Raw genomic sequence first — 24,908 nt, 5'->3', positions numbered from 1 at the left:
GTAAAAGGAAAGATGTTTTTATTTCTTCTTTTTCTGGGGTGTCATTAAGAATCTTAGATTACCTACTTTTTCTGCCTTTATTAGTTTTTTTTACGAGGTAGAACTTTTGGATATGGTCTTACTGATTCAGTTGTTATTGTGTGCTGTGATTTTAGGGCATTGCTTACAATTTCTTTCTCATCATCCTTATAATCAATCATAAATCTTGTTTTTCCATAACTATGCCTTCTGGTGTAAAAGGAATTTGATGTGAATTATCAGAGGTAGCTATACTGGATGTTTCTATCATTTAGTACAATTAGTTACTTCAGCACTTTGAAAGTTGTTATTGCAGAAAGCAAACTGTAAAAAAGGTTTTTCCAGATATGGAAAAACCTACAACAACATCCCTACTAATATATATGTTGTAGTATATGCTGGTGTCACTATGCCAACTAAATCGTGTATTTTTAGTTTATTCCTTAGATTGCATACAAGCCAATCATTCTGAAAGTTTTTGCTTGAAAGGACTATCAACAATCTTCCCTTCTATTCTAGTAGACTCCTACTCCCTCAGATTTCGAAAGCACAATCAATGCGAAGCTACCTATATTCAGGTTCAAAGACATGGATTTAAAGTGAAGTGAAGTGATAACTAATTTGGTAATGCTAGTAATCTCTGCCCTTCTAAGTTCTGATTTCTAAATGATGAAAAGTTGAAGCATACACTACAGTAACATTACAGAAATATAGAATATACAAATATAGAATATACAATAAAGATATGCTAAGACTCTTATATTTGTTTAACAATCATTCCAGATTTCGAAAATCAAATTCTTTAAACATGTGAAAAAATTATTTGCATATTATCGATTATCTAATCTAAAATAATCCTGTCATGCTACCCTAGTAAAGGATATTTAGTTGTCCGCTTCCAGTCTTCCATTCTCATTTTTTGTGCTGGTTCCTGGGGGATCTTAGGGATTGGTCTTTGGTCTTGGTTTAATTTTTGATGTGGCGGTATCATTCTTACCATCCTAGTCTGAGTCATGATCATCATCATTTTAATCACTGTCTGGGTCAGGTCTAGCTGCCATTTACTCTTCCATGAAGCGTTACTCCCAAACTGGTACTTTTTCTTTTCCAGTGGCCTAAAAATAATCGTATGAACTTGTTAAAATTTAATTAACTTCAGATACCGTCGTTTAGATTAATAAAAAATCGTATGAATTTGACATAAAATCGTATAACTTCACTACATCGCATCTTAACATCCATTACTTAGCTTAGTTACCAGTGCCAACTGTTTCCAGTTCATCATCCTCTTTTTATTCATCTTCTGTCTCTTCAATTTTGTTCTCTTTCGCAGCTTCTGCCTCATCTCGTATCTTTTGATTCTGACACATTTCGATGTACTCATTGTTGTGGTTGGACCGCAGGTGACCACTCAGGGTCGATGTTGAGCCAGAAGTCAACTTTAGGTCCCTCTTGCAGATATTGCTCACACCATAGGCCTTATCTCCCCTGTACTCCCTTAGGAAGTACTACCAAACTTTAGCATATTTATTCGTGTTAAATAATATATACACAAAGTTATAAGGTATTTAAAATCGTTGAATATAATGTATAAATTTAAAGGATTTTCGTAATTGTAAAAATTTGATTTACAACATTTTACGGCTTTCAACATCGTTTTAGTTAAGTTTTAACGACTTTTAAAAGTTTTCAAAGAAGATTATAAGTTAACGGATTTCAACATCGTTTAATTTGAGAAACGTCGCCTAACTGACAACTCTCAAAGTTGAACGAAAAAAATACGAATTTGAAAACCAAAACTCGAATGTTTTATCTATACGACAAAATACATTCAACTCGCTACAAAATACACTGTCAACTCAATTTTTAAAAATTGTTGTTGTCGTCCTCCGAAAAGCTGTTTTTCTTTTTCATAAAATCCTGATTACATTTTTATAAGGTAAAAAAATGTTATAAAAAATCAAATTAATCTTTAATTTTTTTTACAAAAAACTTGTAAAAAAACTTGCAACAAAATTAAAGATAATAAACAAAAATTCTAAAAATCTTTTTAGCTTAACTAAAAATTTATTAACATAAAAAATAATTTACCAAATACTTTATTTTTACAGAAAATCTCTATAATCTCAAGCTTCTGATAAAGGAGTTACAAAAGAAATAGCCATACTATTTTTAAAAACAAAAAAAAAAAACAAACAACAAGAATAACCATTTAAGTTTTACTTCTTGAAGTAAGTATAAGACAATAGTTAATGGCGGTAATATATATTTAAAAAGGTACGAATTATGAAACATTTTTAAAGTTTCAGTTTTTAGCAGTTTTACTAATTTACCATTTGTTTGACTTTGGCACATCTCTAAGACAGACTATTTACTAGTCTTGTTAATAAGTCACCTGACAATGCATTCCAACTGCCATTTTAAAAATTATTTGGTTGACCAAAAATCCTGCAAATTTTTGTCCAATATAGACCAAAGGTTTTTTATTAGGTTTAAATCAGGAAACTGTGCATGCCAATGCATAAATGGTATCAATTTGGCATGTTGAGGGTTGAAATCTTCCCCAATTTTTTTCCAACAGTGAGATCAACCCTTTTAAAATCGGAAATAGAGAGATTCATTGATCCAGAAAACTTTTGCCTACATTCTATGTATGTATGTATGTATGTATGTATGTATGTATGTATGTATGTATGTATGTATGTATGTATGTATGTATGTATGTATGTATGTATGTATGTATGTATGTATGTATGTATGTATGTATGTATGTTTTGCAAACATACATACATACATACATACATACATACATACATACATACATACATACATACATACATACATACATACATACATACATAAATACATATATACATATGTCTATTTTTGACAAGTCTTTTGATAATCTTTTTTCAAAGTTTTAAGAATGTAATGATCTTCTCTTTTAGACATTTTAGGTTCCTCCCTGATCCAACAGACCTTTTCGTTTTACCAAAATGTTAAATTTTTTTTAAACCTTTTTTCTTAAATAATTGTGGCCAATTTCCCTGGATTTTCAAAGATTTTGGTGGCATAAATGTCAACTCATTAATATATCTCTCTATCCTGTATTGTTCAATGCCAAACCTAATGGTTCTTGTTTAACTTGGATATCCATTTTAACTTAAAAATTAAGAAAAATATCAATATTGCTTTTTTTAACACTGTATATATATATATATATATATATATATATATATATATATATATATATATATATATATATATATATATATATATATATTGACTTATAAAGTTATTGCTAATTGTTTTAAATAAGAATTATTTTAGTAATTATTTCTGTTATATTTTTAAATAGATGAATTTGAATAAGTCAATATTATCTCGTGGTTCTCAAAAGGTTCCTGTTGCATGTCATCAATATCAAAAACCTTTAGCTGTTAACCATGATAATGGAAGAGTTTTTATTAAAGATCTAGTGCTAGGTGTTGAGAAAAATGTAAGTAACTATGTTATTATTTATTTTAATGTATTGAATAAATGTGATGAAGTTATTTTGCTTAAAGTATTAGTTACAAAATTTCTATCAAGTAATATAAGTTTACTTTTTTTAAGTTTTTTTAATTTTTAGAGTGTTATTGGGTTAGTTATAGCTAAGTATGAGGCTCGCTCATTTCCTGATAAAAAACGTAGGTTTTCTTTCTTTTTTTTTTAATGATAGTATATACTTAGTTATACAGTTGTGTTATATAAATGTGCTCTTATGTTTTGCAATAGAAATTTTGTTTTTTCCATATTTTTGTTAAGCAGAAAAAAGTTGTTACATCTAAATATATGTAAATATTTCTCCTAATTGGTTTTTTTTCATATACTTTTATATAGAACCTGGCCAATTAAAATATCAGTTATCATTTGTGTTGCGAGATTCAGTTGAATATTTTATCTATGTAACATGCTGGGGTCATGATACTTTTGTAAAAGCTATTTCAGAGTCATTTAAAATGGGTGACACAGGTATAGTTTGTATATACTCTGCTGCTACACAATCCCATTTGTTTTTTGAACTATATTTTAAATTGTTTATTTAACAGAAGTTTGAATTTTTCATTTAACTTTTTAAGGTAATTTATAATTAATTTTCTATTTCATGACCATAAAGTTTAACTACCATACAATTGGCTAGTGTTTTCTATTTATTTAGTTCTTATTGTGTTTGTGTTACATTTTTGTTTTTTTTTTGGTAAGAAATATTCTTGTCAATAAACATATATATATAATTTTATATTCAAAAATTTAATTGCTCACTGAAGAAACTTAAAAGTCCAGTTGCCCTTACCAAAAATTGCCTTAAAAGTCCAGTTGCCCTTACCAAAAATTGCGACCACTTTTTCATCACAAATAGATTTGATTAGGATGGAAAATTAAGAAAGCTGAGTTTTTTCATTTTTGACTTTAAAGGTGATTCTAATTATGCCAAAAAGGAATGTTGCTTTTTAATATCAAAAATTCACTTCACTGATGTAATTCAATATGCACAGTTAGAGAAATAAGTATTCGAACAAAACATTTTATTATGGAAAATAAACTTTGTCAGGTTATTTCAGAAAAAAATAACGTTATAAAAATTAAAAAAAAAAAGATTATTCTGAAAGAAAATTTTATTACGAATTCAATATGCAAAAAAAAAAAAAAAAAAAAATTAGTAATAAAAAGTTTCAAAATAGTTTCAAGTTGAAAATGTTAAGTTGGATTTGTTATTTTTGAATTCATGTTTACAAACTTCTGTTTAACCATATATTTTCAAATATACAAGAAAATATAAGAAAAAACCTGGAAAATCTTGTTTTGGGAAAAACTGGAATTTGAAATGAAAAAAATGTTGTTTAAACGTATTTGTGCATGTCTGTGGAAATTGATTATTACAAATCTTATTTTTTGTATCAGTATTTCTTCTAGTAGTTGAACATTTTTATTTATCGTTGTTTTAGTTGAGATATGTAACTTTATGGTGCAAACCAAAGCCAACACAGAGATTGATTTAAAATATTGTCCATCAACACCAAGGTAAACAAAAAATTTAAATTGTTTTCAAAAAATTCACCTTAAGTTTCAACTAATAAAATTTAGTTTATAATAGCAAGTAGTGTTTTTATCGACTTCAACTAAATAAACTATTTGAAATTAGTCAGCTTTAAAAAATTGAATAGCCGATTTAATCAGCTATGGGTTTTCTGCTAATCAAGTCGATTTAGTTGGGTAATCATCCTAACATCCTTATTTCTATTTTTTCACTTTTTAACTTTATCAATCCTTAATATTGTTATGATGCTGACCAATTAGAAAAGAGATATCTCTATAAGTAGTTTATCTTGTAAAGATAAATTATTCATAAAAATTGAGCCATGCATAAGAATATGATTCACAGCAGTTTTTTTAAATCAATTAAACTATCTGACCGTTGAACCTGTAAAATAAATTTTTTTCTTAATGTAATTATAATTTTCTTTGAAATCCAAGAATTTTATTTAAGATGATCATGGATATTTTAAAATATTGTAAAATGACTGATCTATTGACCACACAATACTTTCAGTAGTGAGACTTTGATGCCGTAAAAAACATAAACTCAGCTCTAAGCTTACTGTATGTACTACCACTTCATTAATATGTTTCCTTTTTCTCATTATAGTGACCAGTTGATGCTTTTTAAAACAAAATGTCAAGTAATGTCTTATGGTACTGAGTTAAGGATGCAACAAAGTTTTAAAAATCTGCCACCCCAAAAAAGTTTAGCTGCCCCATCAGTCCCCACCTATCTATGCCACTGTTTTTTATTAATTAAATTTTTTGCTAATTTTTTCCTTTAAGTTGTTGTGAAAAGTGATATAAAGTGCCATCTGTGCTTTTTTTCTATGCTTTATAATTGCAATTTTGTTTGTTTATTCGATTTTAATTCATCTAATAGTTTAGATGAATTAAAAATGAACAAAGAAAATGCTCTTGATATAACAACAGCGTGCAATATTACAACAGTATTACATGCCACCTAGTTTTTTTGTTTACTCTCTTAAAGCATCTTTATAGCATCTAAAAGAATAAATTGTCAAGTAACATTAAACTATATGATCATGATAAAATTTTTCATTCAATTATTTCAACTAAATCGACTTTTAGTTGGCTAAGTTGATTTTTAAAATTTATTAGTTGATTTTAGTCAACTCTGAAAAACAAATTATTCAATTTAGTTGACAGTTGAATAATTTCAAAGTTGTAACAACACTAATAGTAAGTTAGATATAGTATTAGAACTTCAGTTTTAATCAATTTTACTACATCAAAATGATAAATATAATGAAAAAAAAATGAAAAAAATAAAGTTGTAGTAAGGATTTGTAGTAAAAGTAAAAGAAAAATTTGTACTTTTAATTTCAGTTCGTATCAGATAACAGTAAATGAAACACATTCAACAGTTAGTCTGTTTAGTGGTGACATTAGTGAGTTTAGTTTCCTAGCTTCCCTGCCAGTTGTTGATGCTCAGGATTATTATGCACTAGGTGATATCATATCCTGTCCTGAGAATTTTAATGGAGTAAGTGTTAATCTCATGGCTGCAGTAAAAGACGTAAGTAGAGTATGGACTGCAAAGCTTTTTTTTTTTTAAATCTAAAAAGCATTTGGTATTTAAAATAACAGGCCTTGACATCATGCAAAAGGCTACAAAAACTGGCCATTTAAACATTTTGTTACTTAAATTTGTATAACTTTTGTTAAGAGTAAATTAATCGTAGAATTGATGCTTTCTCTTGTAAATCATTAAAAAGTATAAAATTAAAAATAACAGCAGTTCAAAAAGTCTACAGCAGTTCAAAAAGTCTACAGCAGTACAACAAAAAATAACAGCAGTTCAAAAATAACAGCAGTTCAAAAAGTATATTTTGCAGTATTTCACATTTTAATCAGTTAGAAAAAGTTATTGAAAGTTGTTAAATTTTTGAATTAAAGAACTTCTATCTTCCTCTCCCCATGAATCGTTTCATTTCAAATTTTTTATTCATATTTAAATGGCCAATTTTATGTAATATTTTATAACATATCATTGTGTATTATAAAAAGTTAGTTCTTCTACTTTGATATTTAGTTTATTCTTTTTCTGTGTATTTTTTAGATTACTATACATTAAACTCTTAGTATATATATACAAATGTTCTTACTATATTATTTTATTTGTTTTTTGTTATTATACTATTACTATACCATCATTATATTGCTCTTTACAGAAGCAAAAACCTAATTGCTACACTGCTAACACCTGTATTTTAGGTTGGTTTTGCAAAAAACATCCTTACAAAGGCAGGAAAACATATGAAGAGAAGAGAATTAAAACTGTTTGATGAAACTTGCGTCTCATTTCCATTAATAATGTAAATAGTAACTATCCTATGAATAAGTTTTTTTTGATAAATAAAATTAGTTTTGTGTTGTATTTCATATTTAATATTAGTATTTTTTAAATTTCATATTAAATATTTTTGAATTTGTGAAATTAAGATAAATTAAAACTTTACTTAATTGTAGCTGGGATAGTGAGTTCGCTGAATTTGCTGATTCTTGGCAAGCTAAAGAGACAAGTATATATTTTTTTATATATCCTTTTTAGAATTTTATATTTTGTTCATAATATTCAAAAAGAGTTAGTCTTTTATGAATTTTATAGGGTTCAGACTGTCTGCGCAGATATGCGCAGACAGTGTAATTTGTCTGCGCAGACGTCGGCGCCGACAAAATTTACTGCTTTGCAGACGATTTTTTGAAATCAACAAAAAAATTTTTAAAGTTATAAAATGTTTTAAATAATATTTTAACTTTATTATAAATTCAGTGATTAGTAACAATAGGAGTTTTCAAAGATTCTTACATAAATAAAAAAATGTAATGCTGGCGCCTATTCGGTGATTTCTTGACATTCAATTTCATTGAGAATTGCACCTTCTTCAAGAATATAATCAGTCTTGTCATTTGTGTCCATCAGCACGCTATTGGTATACAAGAATACCAGCTTTTCAACTCTCTCATTCGTAAGACGAATTCTTAGTCGCGAGTGAATAAATCGAAAGGTCGACCAAGCTCTTTCTGCTGTAGCCGATGAGCAGATCATTTCGTTAATAGGCTTAGCAATTTCGTAAAGAGCAGGATATTTATCGCGACCGATAACGTTCCAATAATTTCGCGCGTTCATCTTGAATATTGTTTCCTTTCTTCTCTCAGGCAGCGCAGCCATTTCTCCTATAAAAACAATCAATTCATCCTCAGCAGTGTCAGCAATTTCAGGTTTGATCTTTTTGGCGAATTCAACTGTAGCAGTGATAAAATCGGTTTTATCTTCATTCAAATATAAACCTTTTGCGGCATTTTTGGGCGTTAATATGAAAGCAATTCCAATACCTGGTGTAAAGAGAAAATCGAGGCGAGATTGCACTTTTTGTTGTATGTCTTTATCGTCCATATATGAATTGTACATTTGACCAAAGTAATCATACACGAGAGACAATGGAGCTTCATCACTTTCTAGCTTTCCGATCACGTTGGAAGGAAATTCAATGCTTTTGACAAGCTTAGAGAGACGGTCCCAAAATGGGTTAGATTTTATCAATGCCATAACATCAGCAAATGTATTCTTTGGTTGAATTTCCTTCAGTAATGTACTTTCTTTGTCTACCAACTTAATAAGAACGTATTTTGATAGCTGGAGACTGCTCATTGATTTATAATAACTAAACCATCGTGTAGATACAGGCATGGACAATGAAAGAGAAATATTTGCTGCAATTCGTCTTTCATCAAACTTTGCTTTCACGATGTAATGATTTTTCACATATTTGATGATTTTTTTCTGCATCTTTAACTGTTTTTGTGGCCCCAGTTGTAGAAACCATGTCCTTCACAAGCAAGTTGACTCCATGAGCTCCGCATCCGCTAGCCGAGATGTGTGGATATTTCTCCTCAATGATCCTCCACGCTGATTTCATAACAGGAGCGTTGTCGCTTATGAAACTGGTAAATTTTTGTGAGCCAATCTTCTCAATAACTTGTAAGATTGCCGATGAATTTTGAATGATTGCAGATGAATTTTGAATGATTCCGAATGTATTTATCGAGGTGTAAAAAAAAGGCTTCTGATTGGCGCTTTAATACAAAAATTCACTTTGTGATCGCCTCTTATATTCGTCCAGCCGTCAGACATCAGTGTTAAATTTGTTTCAGATTTTAAAATTTCATTTACAGAAGTAGAACATTTTGTGTATTGTTTGTCGAGCAGAGATCCTAATAAGGCTTTAGCATTCGGGATGACAGATGCGTACGATGGATTGAGCGACTTAACGAAATCCTTAAAGGCCTCCGATTCGACTAAACGAAAAGATATACCCGTACGGTAAAAGAAATTAGCAAGCTTTGTGTCGATATCATTTTTGAGCTCTTCATTAATTGGTGGATGTACACGCTGCGTCGGTAAATCAGACGTAGACGGAACTTGCTGAGAATCATTCATTAGATGTGACGATTCATAATTACGCTTTGAAAACAATCTTTTTTCCTCGACACTGGCGTTTGGGCATGTTGATCTTTTATGCGCTGCAAGGTGTTCCTTCAACCATCCGACATTTTTGTTGCATGCTAAACATGTGCCAGAACGCTTCTCTCGATCAACATTTGTCAAATAATTTGAAATTTTGATGTTTTCCATTATAAACCTTTTTGAATGACGAAAATACAAGATTTCTTGATTCTAAATCACTTTAAGTTGAAACACTTACAGAATCACTTTAAGTAAGAAACACTTACAGAAGCTTATATCGATTGATTATACGTAGCTCGAACCAAAAAGAAACAGATAAAAAATGAAAAACTCGTAAAAAGTAGATAATTATGCAAAAATAATTTCAGACATTTGATTCAGATAATTTAAATTTTTCTTTTCCATTAAAGTGTCAGCACAGACGTCGGCGCCGATGTCTGCGCAGATATGCGCATATTTTTGTCTGCGCAGATATGCGCAGATCTGCGCAGACACACTTTCTGAACCCTAGAATTTTATGTAAGTAATGCTATTATCTAACTTACCAACTTAATGTAAGTAATACATATATGTATTCTCTACAATAAACACTCTCCGTGTCATATTTAGTTCTCTATATATGTTGTCCTCTACAGTTAAGAATATTATATCTGATAGATTTTACAAAATGTTATAGCAGATCTTAAAAGTATTTTTAAATCTATAAAAATAGTCCTTGATCAAATTAATTGTCCACCTAGACACTGTATTCCATGTCAAAAATGTTATGTTTACATAGAATTTGTTTATATATTTTTATTGTAAATATAATTTATAAATTTAAAAATGTTATGTTTACATAAAATTTGTATATATATTTTTATTGTAAAAATAATTTATAAATTTAAAACAAAACGTTTCCTCCTAAAATTTGGCAATTGGTGATTGGTGCAATTTGCTGATTGGTGAATCATTGAACATTTTGTCAATTAATCCTAATGATTCATTTCATCTGGTTTTATTGTTGTTGTTCTTTTAAAGTTTTCATTTAACTATTCTTTTTTTTTTTCATGGAGTTATATGCTACACAGCTATTCATTAACATATTTTTGTGTAATAAGAAGAAACCTTGCTAAATTTTTTGTCTTAAATTTTTTTATCCGAATGATCCCACTGGAGTTTAGTTTTGTTAAGATCTGGAGTTAGAATTGGCCATCGGAGAACTTCTTAGATGTTTTCAGACAACCATTGCTTAATAATAAATGAAAATATAGTTCACACAGATTTTTAAATATGCATACACCTGAGTGGACGCAGCCACTTAATTTCCTGTCTGTACTCAAATATTTAATTGATTTGTTATAACATATACACAAAATTAACTAATCAAGATAAAAATTTTCTGAAAGATCTAGCAAATGTAATTCATAAGTGAAACTTGATTCTCGCAAAGAGCTATGATTGGATCACAAGGATTTTCAAGATCAATAGATCACAGGATTTTCACTTCCAGTACCAGAATTTCGTTTAAATCTAAATAATCAATTTTATTCTGTTATTCTTTAAAACAATTTTGTTTTTTAGTTCTGTTCCTTAGAGATGTGAAAGTTGCATATGAAGAGTTTCGACAACAAATGGTGGCTTCATGCACCTCCAAAACTATCATAACTACTAATCCTGGTAAATGTTTGCTCATGTGTGTCCATCTCCATTTATCTATAAATATTTATAATTATCATAATCGTTAATGAGTATGACTACAAGATGCAGATTCTTTTAGATTAGACCTCACTAATTGCAGAAACTATATTCAATTTCGTATTTCTCGTAAACATTAATAAATAGTTGTAACTGTGTCCATGTGTATATATATATAGCAAATCTGTAGCACACATGTAACACAGATGTATATATATGTAGCACACATATAGCACGCATATAGCATATGTGTCTGTACAGCACATTTAGCTTAATTAGTAGATGCACTTTTAGATACAGCTGAAGCCCAACATCTTTATTCTTATGCAAGTACCGTTTCTTTTGATGAAACTTTCGATGAAATGGACGACGATGTAAAACGTAAGCAATTTCAATAAACAACACACGTGGCTTTTTTTATTAACAATTCTATGGTAAAAGTATGAAAAAAGAAAAGTGTTGTGTTAAAATTTTACGAGTTATAAAAAGTATTATGTTATTAGTGGCTAGCATAGTGGACATCTACAACATAAATGATCTTCAAGATAAATTGCTCAATCAAGAATATAACATCTGGTACGGGATTGTATTTGCTGTTGTCACCAGCTTTGACATTGATGACGATGAATCAAAATGTGTTGTCACAAGATGGTATGTTTTTACGTCATAAATGACTGAAACGTGAAGTTGTCTCGATTAATTCCATTTTTTTATTTTTATTTTAGTACAAAAGCAATTTATTGCGTCATCATTTTTTATATTCATAATAAACTTCCCTGTTCATTTACAGTTAATAATTTTTAAATTTAAAAACAACGTATTTTATTATTTATATATATTATTTATTTATTATTTCGTCACATTTCTATACTTTTGTTAATCGATTATGCAAATGAACGGTATCATTGTTATTTTTCGATAAATAGTTAACTCAATTTTTACCTAAAAGTACCTTTTGATTAAATTGACTATATTCTTTAAGTCTTTAAATCATTTTTTAAATCTGGGGGAAAAAAATATAAAACCCAATAACTCTATAAGTTGTGTAAATAAATATTCTAATGTAGATAAGTATTTTAATGTAAATTTGACAAAAAAAAACAATTCTGCTTTTTTTTTTAGCTCCTCTTGTCAACGACGTCTTCAACGTTCTGTGTTGCGTTGTCCATCCCAAAGTTGCAGTGAAACATTCCGTTCTATGACTTCTTTTGAAATCCAGCTTTCCTTAAGTGACCATACCAATGGCCAAAGCGGTTTTATGCTTGTACGAAATGTTGCTGAGAAAGTGCTTCAGATGGATGTAAGTTTTTAAGATGCCAACCTGATTTTTCCAAAAGTAAAATGAATAAAATATTCAAAATATTTATCATCGAAATTCAAAATGTTTTTGAATCTAGTTTCTACGTGATGTTTTTTTAATCGAATTAAAATATCTAGGGTAACAAAGCTTAAAGTCGAAGTTGTGGCCTCATTAAATTGGCTTTCTTTTTTTTTATATATATATATATATTAAGGTATCCTCTTTTGATCGACTGTCGCCGGCGCAAAAGACAGACCTTAAATGGAAGTATTTAATGGAAAGATATAAAGTTTATTTCAAGGTTTTTTTATTTTTTTTTTTTTATTTTGAGTTTACTTTTTTAGAGGTCTAAAAAATTAACTTTGTTTTTTTTTATTATTTAACAGGTGAAACCCACAAAAAAAGACGCGGCTAAAGCTTCTATCACCATTCTTGGAATGGAGGCTGTAAATCCCGTTGACTATATTAAAAGCTCGCGATAAGTTTTAATTGGTCATTCTCAGTATAATTTCATGAAGTTTTTTTTTTTAAACTTTACTGTTTCTGTTTCAAAACAGAGTTTTGAAGTAAGGGAAATTGTTCTTTTTTCAATCGTTCAATCGTTTCAATCGTTCGTTGATCATACAACAGAAATTTCTCATAATAACGTTAATGAAGCTTAGTTGGTTTTAAATAGATAATGAAGTGAAGTTCCGAAAAGTCGATCAGTTTGACAACACTCGGATTGGCTTTTTAATTCTAGATCAGAAATTTAATTTAATTCTTGGTTAGAAAAAAATATCACCAATCAGCAAATTTACAATAAAAATATATTTACAAATGTAAAAATGGTTGCGTCTAGTTTGAGAGTTTATTTGTTTTTTGTATGTAAAAAATCCAAAGAAAAGAAAAAAGAAGAAAATTAAGGTTCATTCTGAACGTGAATTTAAATGTCTACTGACACCTGTTTAGTTTATAAAACTTACAGGTCCATTTATCATCAAAATAACATTAGCAAAATGTTATTTTAATTCTATTTGTGCTTCGTTTTTTTCCGAAGATGTAAATGCTTTGTGTTGCTTGACAACCATTGAGCTAATACAACAATAGGAGTAAGTTGTTCCAATTGTGTCGAACCAATAAAATAAAATGAACCAATAAAATGAACCAATAAAATGATTGGAAATTTGTCAAGTTTAACGAGTTTTGTTAAGAAAAAATGGTTTAACAGAATTTTTATGAAATAAATATTAGGTGAGCGTTGCAACGAATATCAATGAAACAACAGTTCATCATTTCGAAAACATGAAATTTTTCTAACGCTGTTGGTGCAACTTGATGGCAATCACATTCTAATATTTACATCTTCTAAATTTGGATTTTCTTATTACAAATGATACACATGGTGTTATTAGTCTACAATGTTATTAATAATTGAAAGTAAAGATAAAAGTTTCAAGAAATCTTTTTCAATAAGCGGCCAAAACCACATGGAGAGTAATCGTGACCTTGGTCAACAAAAGATACTAGAAAGATGAGCGGAAGAATTCTGCTCCTGTTACAAGAAACTATCATCATTTAAAAATATCAAGGTGGAGTTAAACATGTTCTTAAATAAAAATGTGAAAAACATCAAACAATTTTACAATGCCTCATGTCAAATACAATCCCACTCAATCCGTGATATATATACGAGGCGTGTTCAAAAAATACCCGGAATTTTTAAATTTCCCGGGTTTGAAGAGTCCGATTGTCAGCATTTTATTTTTTTTTTGTGTTGGTATACATCCCAGACAGCAGGCTTACATTGGCCCAACGCAAGTTTTAACATTGGCAATTTTATCCCGTTGGGCCAACATTTAGCCAATGTTTGTTTTCGGCGTAATATTTCAATACATTTAAAACTGTTTTTAAAGGAAACCTTTTTTCGATGGGCCAACATTTGGCCAATGTAGTTTTCGAGGAGATATTTTTTATTAAATTTGTTTTAAAACAAATTCCGCAACTTGATTGAGCAAATATTCGGCCAATATTGGTGTATTTTTGTTTTTAACAATTCGTCGCAATTTTAAAAAATGGTAACGTTTAACTAAGTTAAGAAAGGTTTGGAGGTTTTCTTTGCAAGAAAACTTCAAAATTGTTTCAATTTTTACACATTTATTAACATTAAAAAATTATATACTATTTAACTTATTACACATTTGAATGTTTGTTGGCTTGAACCAAAGTGATACTCATTATTTTTGTTTCTTGCATGGTTGAAGTTAGTTTTTTTTATATAAATTATTACTGTGTCATAATTTACTGCAGATATTTGAAATATCACCTGTTAATAAGTCTTAAAACAAAAAAACTTTAATGTTCATTATTTATTTAACTATTGAATTATTTTTATGATGTATTAAATACTTTTAAATATAAGTTTATTTATTTGTTGATGGTTATTAATAATTTTTATTTATTAAGATTTTTGTACTCTGTGTTGAAATTATTTTTAAGATTCTGTATTGTGTGATTACAGAGTTTAAGTGTTGATTATACTATGTAACCACGCAACCTTGAAAATAAATTCAACACACTTACAAACACACACATAAAACTTTACTTTATAAATACTTTAAATGTTATTAATAACCAATATGTACATAGACATCCCACTTTTTTTAGCACAGATGTTAGTGCTAAAATTCTGTGTCACGTTTTTTGAACTTTGCTTTTTGCTGTAACAGTAACAGTTTGTTTACCATATCAAAAAGTTACTTATATGGTACCTTTTTTTTTTCTTCCATTATATTATTTATCACTTTATTTTTGAACAGATGATAACAATTGAACATGTGATCTTTCTGAACCTTGCTGTATTTGACCTTGTTAACAACTTTAGTTTTAAGTAGCTATTTGAAAAAGATTATTTACAATTATATTAAAAGTTAATAATAATATTAGTGTATCAATTGATTTTTGTTAATTTATTATAGTTATAACTTTATTACTTAGCCACAATTTTTTATTAAATGTTTTCTGATTAACAATATGGTGTGTATTTTTTATTAACTGGATTTTCCATTAAGGCATTTTATTATTTGTATTATTTTCATTTTAGATTTTAAAATGCCTTAAATAAATGTATTAAAATTAACTAATAAATTGTAAATTATAAAAAAATTAGTTAATTTTATTTAAAGTGGTATTTAATGTCTAATTTAAAATACACAACATTTAAGCAATGCTTTTAATTTTAGTTATATGATTAAAAATTATATATGGTGCTAGGGTTCTTAAAAATAGAAAAAAAAAAGAAAAAATATAAAAAATATTCTTCATATTCAACAATTCATCGAAAAATCAAAAAGATAACACAAAGTGATTTACATGATTGTAACAATGTTTATAAATATGAAGAAGCAAATGTGAAAAGCTCTGAAGATATTAATTGTGCCATATCTTGCAATTCATCAAATGTTTTTATAAATAATATGTGTGATCAGAATTTGGTAGAAAATAATACATTTCCGATTAATAGTAATTTCCTAGTTGATAGTTTTGATAATGAAAACTTAGATTTCTCCACAAAAAATCACAAAGACAAATACGATCATTTCATTAATATTAATAACTATGACTCAGACACTAGTTCTTCAATTACTGATAATGACGAGATATCTATCAAAGACTCGCTTTCCTACTGGGCAGTGCAATACCAAGTTTCTCAAGTTGCAGTTTCTGCTTTGCTAAGTATTTTGAAACCTTATTTTCCTTCATTACCAGTTGACTCTCGCACTTTACTCAAAACTCCACTTAAATATAATATTAAGACAGTATGTGGGAATACTGTCATATAGGCATTGAGAATGGTTTGCGGCAAGTTTGTAAAAATAGTTTTTTGAATAATAATTTGTTTTGTTTTGAACTGCAATTTAATATAGATGGGTTGCCATTATTCAAAAGTTCATCTAGCACTTTTTGGTCAATACTTGGGATGATTACAAATGTCTCTGTAAAAGAACCCTTTGTAATTGGCCTTTATTATGGGAAAGAAAAGCCTGGTAATGTATCAGAATTTTTGAAAGATTTTGTTGAAGAAATGATAAAGTTGCAAAAAGATGGAATTGAAATTAATTGCAATACATATGCTGTTAAAGTTCATTCTTTTGTTTGTGATGCTCCTGCTCGAGCATATGTTAAAGGTATAAAGTATCACTCTGGTTATTATGCCTGTGAAAAGTGTGTTCAAAGTGGAGAATATACAAAGTAATATTTCCAGAAACCAATGCTGTGTTACGGACTGATCTTTCATTTGATGATATGATTCATAAAGATCATCATACTGAATCCTGTCCGCTAAAACCTTTAAAAGTTGGATGTGTCACTCAATTTGGTTTAGACTACATGCACCTTGTTTGTTTAGGTGTAATGCGACGGTTATTGCTTTACTGGAAAGGACCTATAGGTCCCTATAATGTCAGACTTCCACCAAGAACTGTTTTGAAGCTTTCAAAAAAATTGATTTCTTTGTCTTCATTTGTACCAAAGGAATTTTCAAGACGCCCACGTTCTGTTGATGAATTGCTGCGTTGGAAAGCAACTGAATTTAGATTGTTTCTTCTGTATATTGGGCCTGTGGTTTTACAAGATATTTTACCTCAAAATTTACTAAACCATTTTTTGCTTTTAACAGTAGCTATAACAATACTAATAAATCCTCAACAAGCATATGAACACGCTAGTTATGCTAAGGATTTACTAGTATCATTTGTAATAGAAGGAGAAAACCTATATGGACGAGATTTTTTAGTGTATAATGTTCATTCATTAATTCATTTAGCAGATGATGTGAAAAGACTTGGACCTCTAGATAACTTTAGCAGTTTTCCTTATGAGAATATGCTAGGAAAAATCAAAAAGTTACTTAGAAAACCACAGTTTCTGTTGCAACAAATTGCTCGTAGACTAGGAGAAAAATCATATTGTGCAACTAATAATTTACCATGTGAAGAGGTTAAACTAAAAACTGAGCACAACAATGGACCATCATTGACAACTTTTATTGGTGCAAAAGAATACAAAATGGTTTGCTTGAAGAAATGGACCATAACCATAAGCAAAGGAAACAACTGCATTTTATTAAATGATGGAAATATAGTGTTAGTGAAGAATATATTAAAAAAAAGTAATGATATTATTTTAGTATGCTCTAGTTTCACCAATATAGCTGATGCATTTATTTATCCATTGTCATCATCAAAATTAGGGATTTGTAAAGTAAGTAATGAAACAGCTGACTTAATTGCAGTAAAAATTGAAAATATTGATAGCAAGTGTTTGCAATTGCCGACACAAGAAAGTGGAACAGAATTTTATATATTTCCAATGCTACACTGAAAAACAGCTTCAAAAAAAATTTTTATCCTTCTTATAGTTGTTATTACATTATTATAAACATCATTATAAATAGTAAAAATTTGTTGTGATTTTACCTTAATGAAGTTTATGGAGCTTAAATTTAAATAATTTTGATTATTTCGTTATAAATTTTTATATTTATAGTAATCTTATAATATAATAATTAAGATAGTATGCATGTTTGCTAAGATAATAACATATGTAATAATGCACATTTCACAGTTTTTAAATATAACTTCTTAGTTCTTCTTAGTTAACTTAGTTATCTTGTTTTGTGTAAAGATTTTTTTAATATTATTCCTAATTAATATATTTAACTTCATTATATTTTCAGTGTATTATATTTTTAAATTGTTATTTTTAGTATGTTACATTTTTGATGTATTAAATTTTCAATGTATTGTATTGCAGATGATTACATGGTACTATAATAGTATAATAATATTCAATTTATTTGCATTTAAAGAAAAATGCAAATTGATTTATAATTGTCGAATTAATAGAATATAATTATATTTTTTTGTGATGAATCTTTTCTTTCTAAAGATTTGATTTTCAACAAACATGTTTGCTATAGTACATTTTTTGGATGAAAATACAGTGGCAGTTGTGCCAACTAATTGGCTCTATAAAAATGACAGCTGCTTCTGGCCTAAACTACGTGGAAGAAAACTTGAAAAAGCAGTGGAGGAATGTGAGAAACCAGAAAAGACTTGGGATATAGTTCCTAATATAAAATTACTTCATAGATATGGTAAGCTTTATTAAAATAAAAGTATTAGAATGATAGGACAATAAAAATTTACAATATTTTTTAGTACAATAACAACAAAATTTCTCATTATTGCAAAAATGCTGTATAAAATATATTCCTGGCTAACGCCCTGATATAAATATATGATATACATACATTTTAGTTAGTTTATTTCAGTGGTCAATAATTTTAAATATTTACAACTATCTGTAAAAATATTTCAAGTTTTGAACAATGAAAAAACAAAGTTTGCTATTTTCTGTTACAAATTATCAACAAAGATGTATTGCATCAGGCACCTCTGTACTGACAGTCTTTGGTACTTGTGCACTTGTGAATATATTAAAAGAAATGCTTTAATGTTTTTCTTTTACCAATATATAAATATATATAAATATATATATAAATATATATATAAATATATATATAAATATATATATATATATATATATATATATATATATATATATATATATATATATATATATATATATATATATATATATATATATATATAATATATATATATATAATATACTTGTTTTGACTACCACTAGTCAAATAAAGTCACTGATTTAAAATAAATAAATTTGTTTATGAAACTATTGAGTTGACAAAAAAACTATATAAATTTCATTACCTATGAACACCCTATTATAACGTTATTTTCTTGGATGAAATTTAAATTTATCTTTAGTTACAATTTAATTATTAATGAATTAAATTTTAGATTCTTACAACAATGCGAGATTAAACTTAGTTCGAGCAGAGGGGGAAACTTCTGCTCTGGAGTCAGAAAAAGAAAACAGTGAAATTGACCACCCTAAAAAAAGATTAAAAAGACAAAAAAAAAAGTGTATACCTTGGTGAAGATTATTCTTCAGATGATTTTAGTATTGATTTTCCTACAATACCTACTGATAATAAAAAAATTGATAATAAATCTTGGGATTTACCTATACCTCCAAACTCATTGCAGAAGTTTAATGTTTGCTCTGAGTCGAAATCACAGCATTTTTTAAATAGTAAGTTAAAATTAATTTTTTCATTTTGTTTGAATTTGTAGGCAAACTTATTTTGGTTGCATCATCACTTTTTTTTAAAACAAATTTAGAAAATTTATGTATTTTCAAAACTGTTCAAAATTGTAATTGTTCACAATTCCTAATAGTTCATTACTAAATTTCATTATTATTTATTAAATATGTTTTTATTTAAATTGATATAATATAGTATTTTTATAGATGCTACTTTTATCTATTTTATTAACTATTAAATTAACATTGTTAAAATAAAAATAAATTACAAACATTGGGGGAAGGTTACATAGTAACATCATTTTACTATGTCATTTTTGTTTAGCAGTGCAGCCTGTATCTCGTTCAGCAAATGAAAATAAGAATTGTTTTCCATCAGTTGCAGAAATTGAATGCACACCATCAAATTCAATAATTGATAAGAAAATTTTGAATCCATCAGCAAGTATATATATATTTATTTAATTAAATGTTGTCCTTCAGTCTTGAATTTTTTGCCTTTTTGCGAAAGGTTTTAATTATTTTCATAAATTCTAAATGAAGACCTCTGTGGAAAAAACAGGGATGTCACATTTTTTTAACTTTTGAGTTGTTACCATTTTTCAAACTAGTATATTTTAATTCATAAATTTGTAATTTATCAAGTGATAATAAAAACAAGGAGAAAAAGAATTCCAATCCTTTTCAAAGTGGCTTTTCAACACTAATTTAATAATGCTCTAAGTAGCATTTAAAACTTCAAAAACAGATTTTCTCAAAATAAGAAAAACCTGACATTGCCCGGTTTTTCCATTGATGTCTTCAAATGTTATCTATGGTCTTTTGTATAGTTTTTTAAGAATATTTATTAAATTTATTATTTCCAGATGTCATTGCATCACCTAAAGATATGCAGGCGTTGTTTGCTCGATTGGCAAGTATTGAAGTACATCTTGGTGAGTTGCAAAACACAACAAATTTGATTTTAAGTATGATTCAGAAGGTCAACACAGATATGCCAATTAGTGATTTGCCTGATGGAGTGTCATTGCCACTAGACACAGTAGAAAATTTAATAACTTTAGAAGAAAAGTTAAAAGACAAGAAAATATTTAAACATATGGTAAGTATATTACCTTGATGCATTTTGCATAATACCTTTTATTCATTTTTGTACAAACATGAGTTTGTAAAAAAAAAAGGGTTATACTTTTACACATAAATGTATAAAATTTATAGATTATTTAAAAATTATGTTTATACATATATGTACTTTAAACATAACGTTTTAAAAGTGTTTTAAATTTTTAATGATTGTTAGTTAACGGATTATTATTGATTAAATCCAATCAAAAGTAGCCATATCTATAGCTACCTTATACATTACTTTTTGCAGGTTGATTATTTGGGACGAATTGGTGGAAAAGATGAAGGAGATTCAATACGCCGCATATTGAGATCAGTTTTTACTAATAGTCTAGCTTTGAAGCTAAACTATGCCGGAAGAGGAGAAAAAGTCGGAATCGGTAAAATGATGATTAGGCTTGTTGTTATTGGTAAGTGTTTTAGAAAAATTATTTACATAAATTTGTGCACTATACAGTTACTTTAAATTTATTATTATTTTTTTTTGTGTCCATAATTAAACAAAGTTATAATTCTTTTGCAGAAGCTGTGAAGACAAATAAATATTTTACAGCTAAAGATTCTGAATTAGAAGATCTAATTAAAGTATGGCTCAGGCAGGCATGTGATAGGGATGGCGGAAGAAAAGCGGATAGCCGTGGGCATCTCAGATCAATAGCTAAACACAATTTGATAAAAAGTAGCTCAGTCGAAATTACTCAATGAATTTTTTAGGGAGTTGTTCTATTAAAAACTTTTTTGTTATGCTTTGCTTTATGTTTGGACTGTGTTTAACGGAGTTAGTTATGGAGTAAAATCTTAGTTAAATCGTAGTTATGGAATAAAATCTTATAGTTATATCATAAAATTTCGTTTTTATTTGTCTATAAGTTTCATTGTGATGATAAAAATCATCTATTTAGATCAATAACTCAATGGTGAGTAAAACATTGTGCTCATACAACAACCGTTGTTGTATATTTAGTGAAGAGTTACCCTGATAGCACACAACGTCGACCCGACGCATCCTCCGTTGAATATAAAATATAATTACATAATAACATTGGTTCAACGCTGCATACAATATTGGCTTAATGTTTTATACAATATTGGGCCAATGTTTTATACATTGGCCCAAAGTCAGATACAACATTGGCTCAATGTCGTATACAACATTGGCCCAATGTTGCATACAACGTTGGGCCTATGCCTAAACGATGATCAAACCTGCATTGGGCCAACATCGAATTTCAACGTTGGGCCAATGTATCACTATACATTGGTCCAACGTTGGGCCAATGTAAGCTTGCTGTCTGGGATGCCCCTAAAGTATGATAAAAAGCTCAGCTATATTCATTGTTTACTTTGTAGTAGTCGCGAAGGTTCGACGTGTTTTTATGAGCTCGGCGATTTTTGCTTGTTTAAAAAATGGAAGAGTTGAAGAGTCTAAGAATTTGTATTAAATTTTGCGTAAACAATGAAATAAAGTGTAACAAAGTGTGTGAAATGTTACAAAAAGCCTATGGTGAGTCTGCTATGAAAAAAACAAGTGTTTACGAGTGGTATAAGCGTTTCCAAGATGGCCGCGAAGACGTTGAAGATGACAAACGCTCCGGTCGACCCAGCACGTCAATAATCGATGGAAACGTGAAAAAAGTGGAAAAAATGGTTATGAATGATTGCCGAATCACAATAAGAGAAGTTGCTAATGAATTTGGCATATCAATTGGCTCATGTCATAACATTTTTTCAAATGTTTTGGGCATGAAACGAGTGGCAGCAAAATTCATTCCAAAACTGCTGATTTTCGACCAAAAAAATAATTGCATGAACATCGCTCAGGAGCTACTAAATGACGTCAATGACGATCCATAACTGGTGATGAAACATGGGTGTACGTTTATGACGTCGAAACCAAAGTACAATCGTCACAATGGAAGAACCCTGAATCACCAAGACCGAAAAAAGCACGTCAAGTTCAATCAAATGTTAAGGTTTTGCTTACTGTTTTCTTCGATTATAATGGCGTAGTTCATCATGAGTTCTTACCACAAGGTCGTACGGTTAATAAGGAGTATTACCTTGCAGTTATGCGACGTTTACGTGAAGCAATCCGAAAAAAACGCCCCGATTTATGGCAAAACAATTCATGGCTTTTGCACCGCGATAATGCACCTGCTCACTTGTCGTTGCTTGTTCTTAATTTTTTGGCTAAAAACAATACCGTGGTCATGCCCCAACCTCCATATTCATCAGATATGGCTCCGTATGACTTTTTCTTATTCCTAAAAATGAAGAAAAACTTAAAAGGCCGTCGTTTCACAAGCATAGATGAAATTAAAAGCGCATCGGTGAGTGAACTAAAGGCTATCCCAAAGATCGAGTTTGAGAAGTGCTTCAAGGATTGGCAGAAGCGCTGGCACAAGTGCATAGTATCTAATAGGGACAACTTTGAAGGAGACAACATTAATGTAGACGAATAAATAAACACTTTTTCGAAAAAACGAAAATTCCGGGTATTTTTTTAACACACCTCGTATATATATATATATATATATATATATATATATATATATATATATATATATATATATATATATATATATATATATATATATATATATATATATATATATATATATATATATATATATATATTTGTTGCTAAGATTTCCCTCACTCCAGTTCTCTTAACATTACAGAGAGAACTGGAATGGTCCTTTAGAATGAGGTGTTGTGTATAAAACAGTTGGAAGAGGAACAAGGTAATGTAAAAGCGCCTCACATTTTTTTTACACTGAAAGACTGCTTATCAGTAGTGCCAAATATGCTAACTTTTATGTTTTCAGACCTTTTTACATGTCTGAGGCTCACGATGAATTAGGCTCAGAACTGTCTGAGCCAGAATGAAGCTTAAATTATAATTAAAGATAATCACTGGCATAAAAAAAAAATATTTTGATTACATAACATTATTTACATAAATTACGAATAAATCAAAGTATGACTTACTATTTTAAAGTTACAATTTTATAACATGCCCAAAAAATGTATTGTTTTTTCCTCTAGCTGCCATATGTTATTTGTTTTCACATGTCATCTTTTTCAGGGGGAGTTGGCGGGAAGTGAACAAAGGAAAAACAAAATGGTTTAAAAGTTTAAGTAAACAAACAAAATAACAGAATAATAAAATGGCAGTATGAGACCATTACTTGGGTTGTGGTTGCTATGGTCTTTTTGTCCCACCTCCTGAGGATGGTGGGACAAAAAGACCATAGCATGGTTCATAGTGAAAAATTTGGAAACTCAACTATACAGTACTTCTTAAGCTAATATCAGCAACTTATTGAACGTTTTTTGATATAGTCAACATTTATATTTACGGATAAAATCATTGACGTCACAAGAGGACACCGGTTTCAGGAATTGCCGCATCTCGCGTAGTATACCTTCCAACATGGTGTTGTGATTAAATACTAAGTAATAATATCAAGTTAAGTAAATTAAACCAAGTAACAGGTCTTACTAAATTTAAAAGCTAAAAAATTATGAAACTACACAAAGTTTGATTATACAAGTCTTCAATCTTGCTTTTTTTCGTTTTCTTAACATGAAAAAACTGTGACATCACTTGTTTTCACCTTATACCTTTCCATTTTTTTCATAATTTTTTTAATTTTTTTGATGTTTAAACCAAAAAAAGCACAAAAAAAAATTTGAAAAATAATTATTAAAAAAAATAATTAAAATTATGCTTACGTTTGGTTATATTTTGTCATATGGTATGACATATCTTGTGAGCTTGACAGGATGAATTCGGATAATTTGTTTGCATAGAGCACAGATTTAAAAAATCCTTCATTGCTCAATGGCTGCCCACGCGTTGAAGGTAGAGTGCTAGAACCACTTGAGTACAACTTCTCACCAATTGTTGAAAATGGGAAATTTAGCAGAGTTTTATTAGACAATCTTTTAGGAATCTGACTGGCTAATCGATTACAGATTTGCTATCATAAAAAAAAGTGATCTTATTGTAGCTAATTTTATCCGTGAAGAGAATAA

General features: G+C 28.8%; 4 protein-coding genes and 1 pseudogene across 11 annotated transcripts; 4 read left to right on the top strand and 1 right to left on the bottom strand.

Annotated features, from left to right (window-relative positions):
• The first annotated feature begins 1,760 nt into the window (after positions 1-1,760).
• Positions 1,761-13,139, top strand: LOC145193256 (meiosis-specific with OB domain-containing protein-like). Of its 8 annotated transcripts, none has more exons than XM_090071869.1 (14): positions 1,761-1,957; positions 3,377-3,517; positions 3,650-3,707; positions 3,901-4,032; positions 5,007-5,082; positions 6,451-6,640; positions 7,339-7,439; positions 7,594-7,646; positions 11,156-11,251; positions 11,564-11,650; positions 11,773-11,920; positions 12,392-12,569; positions 12,784-12,870; positions 12,956-13,139. In XM_090071869.1, the coding sequence occupies exons 2-14, from the start codon at positions 3,377-3,379 to the stop codon at positions 13,049-13,051; spliced, it is 1,443 nt and encodes a 480-aa protein (XP_089927995.1). In that variant the 5' UTR covers positions 1,761-1,957; the 3' UTR covers positions 13,052-13,139. The 8 variants fall into 8 exon arrangements, 7 of the variants coding, with proteins under 7 accessions (XP_089927995.1, XP_089927999.1, XP_089927998.1 ...); XM_090071872.1 differs by lacking the exon at positions 1,761-1,957 and adding an exon at positions 2,150-2,249; XM_090071871.1 differs by lacking the exon at positions 1,761-1,957 and adding an exon at positions 2,215-2,295.
• Positions 7,718-9,929, bottom strand: LOC149878690 (uncharacterized). Its single transcript, XM_090071877.1, has one exon. It carries the CDS (start codon positions 8,912-8,914, stop codon positions 7,961-7,963), a length of 954 nt encoding a protein of 317 aa, XP_089928003.1. The 5' UTR covers positions 8,915-9,929; the 3' UTR covers positions 7,718-7,960.
• A 2,587-nt stretch (positions 13,140-15,726) lies between the features above and the next one.
• On the top strand, positions 15,727-18,039 carry LOC149878689 (uncharacterized; annotated as a pseudogene).
• A 476-nt stretch (positions 18,040-18,515) lies between these two features.
• LOC149878688 (uncharacterized) lies at positions 18,516-21,714 on the top strand. The gene is made up of 7 exons (XM_090072059.1): positions 18,516-18,705; positions 19,436-19,513; positions 19,590-19,730; positions 20,071-20,187; positions 20,609-20,844; positions 21,118-21,277; positions 21,391-21,714. The coding sequence occupies exons 1-7, from the start codon at positions 18,516-18,518 to the stop codon at positions 21,570-21,572; spliced, it is 1,104 nt and encodes a 367-aa protein (XP_089928185.1). The 3' UTR covers positions 21,573-21,714.
• Positions 21,715-22,274: 560 nt separating this feature from the next.
• On the top strand, positions 22,275-22,721 carry LOC149878687 (protein GVQW3-like). The gene has a single exon (XM_090072058.1). It carries the CDS (start codon positions 22,275-22,277, stop codon positions 22,719-22,721), a length of 447 nt encoding a protein of 148 aa, XP_089928184.1.
• The last annotated feature ends 2,187 nt before the right edge of the window (positions 22,722-24,908 follow it).

The sequence above is a fragment of the Hydra viridissima genome, unplaced genomic scaffold, assembly GCF_058129835.1.
Source record: "Hydra viridissima isolate aposymbiotic clone 2 unplaced genomic scaffold, HvirCarnegie_v1 scaffold_14, whole genome shotgun sequence".
Taxonomy (NCBI): Eukaryota; Metazoa; Cnidaria; class Hydrozoa; order Anthoathecata; family Hydridae; genus Hydra; species Hydra viridissima.
Note: the sequence above shows the minus strand (reverse complement) of the source record. Positions and strands in the feature narration are given on the sequence as shown.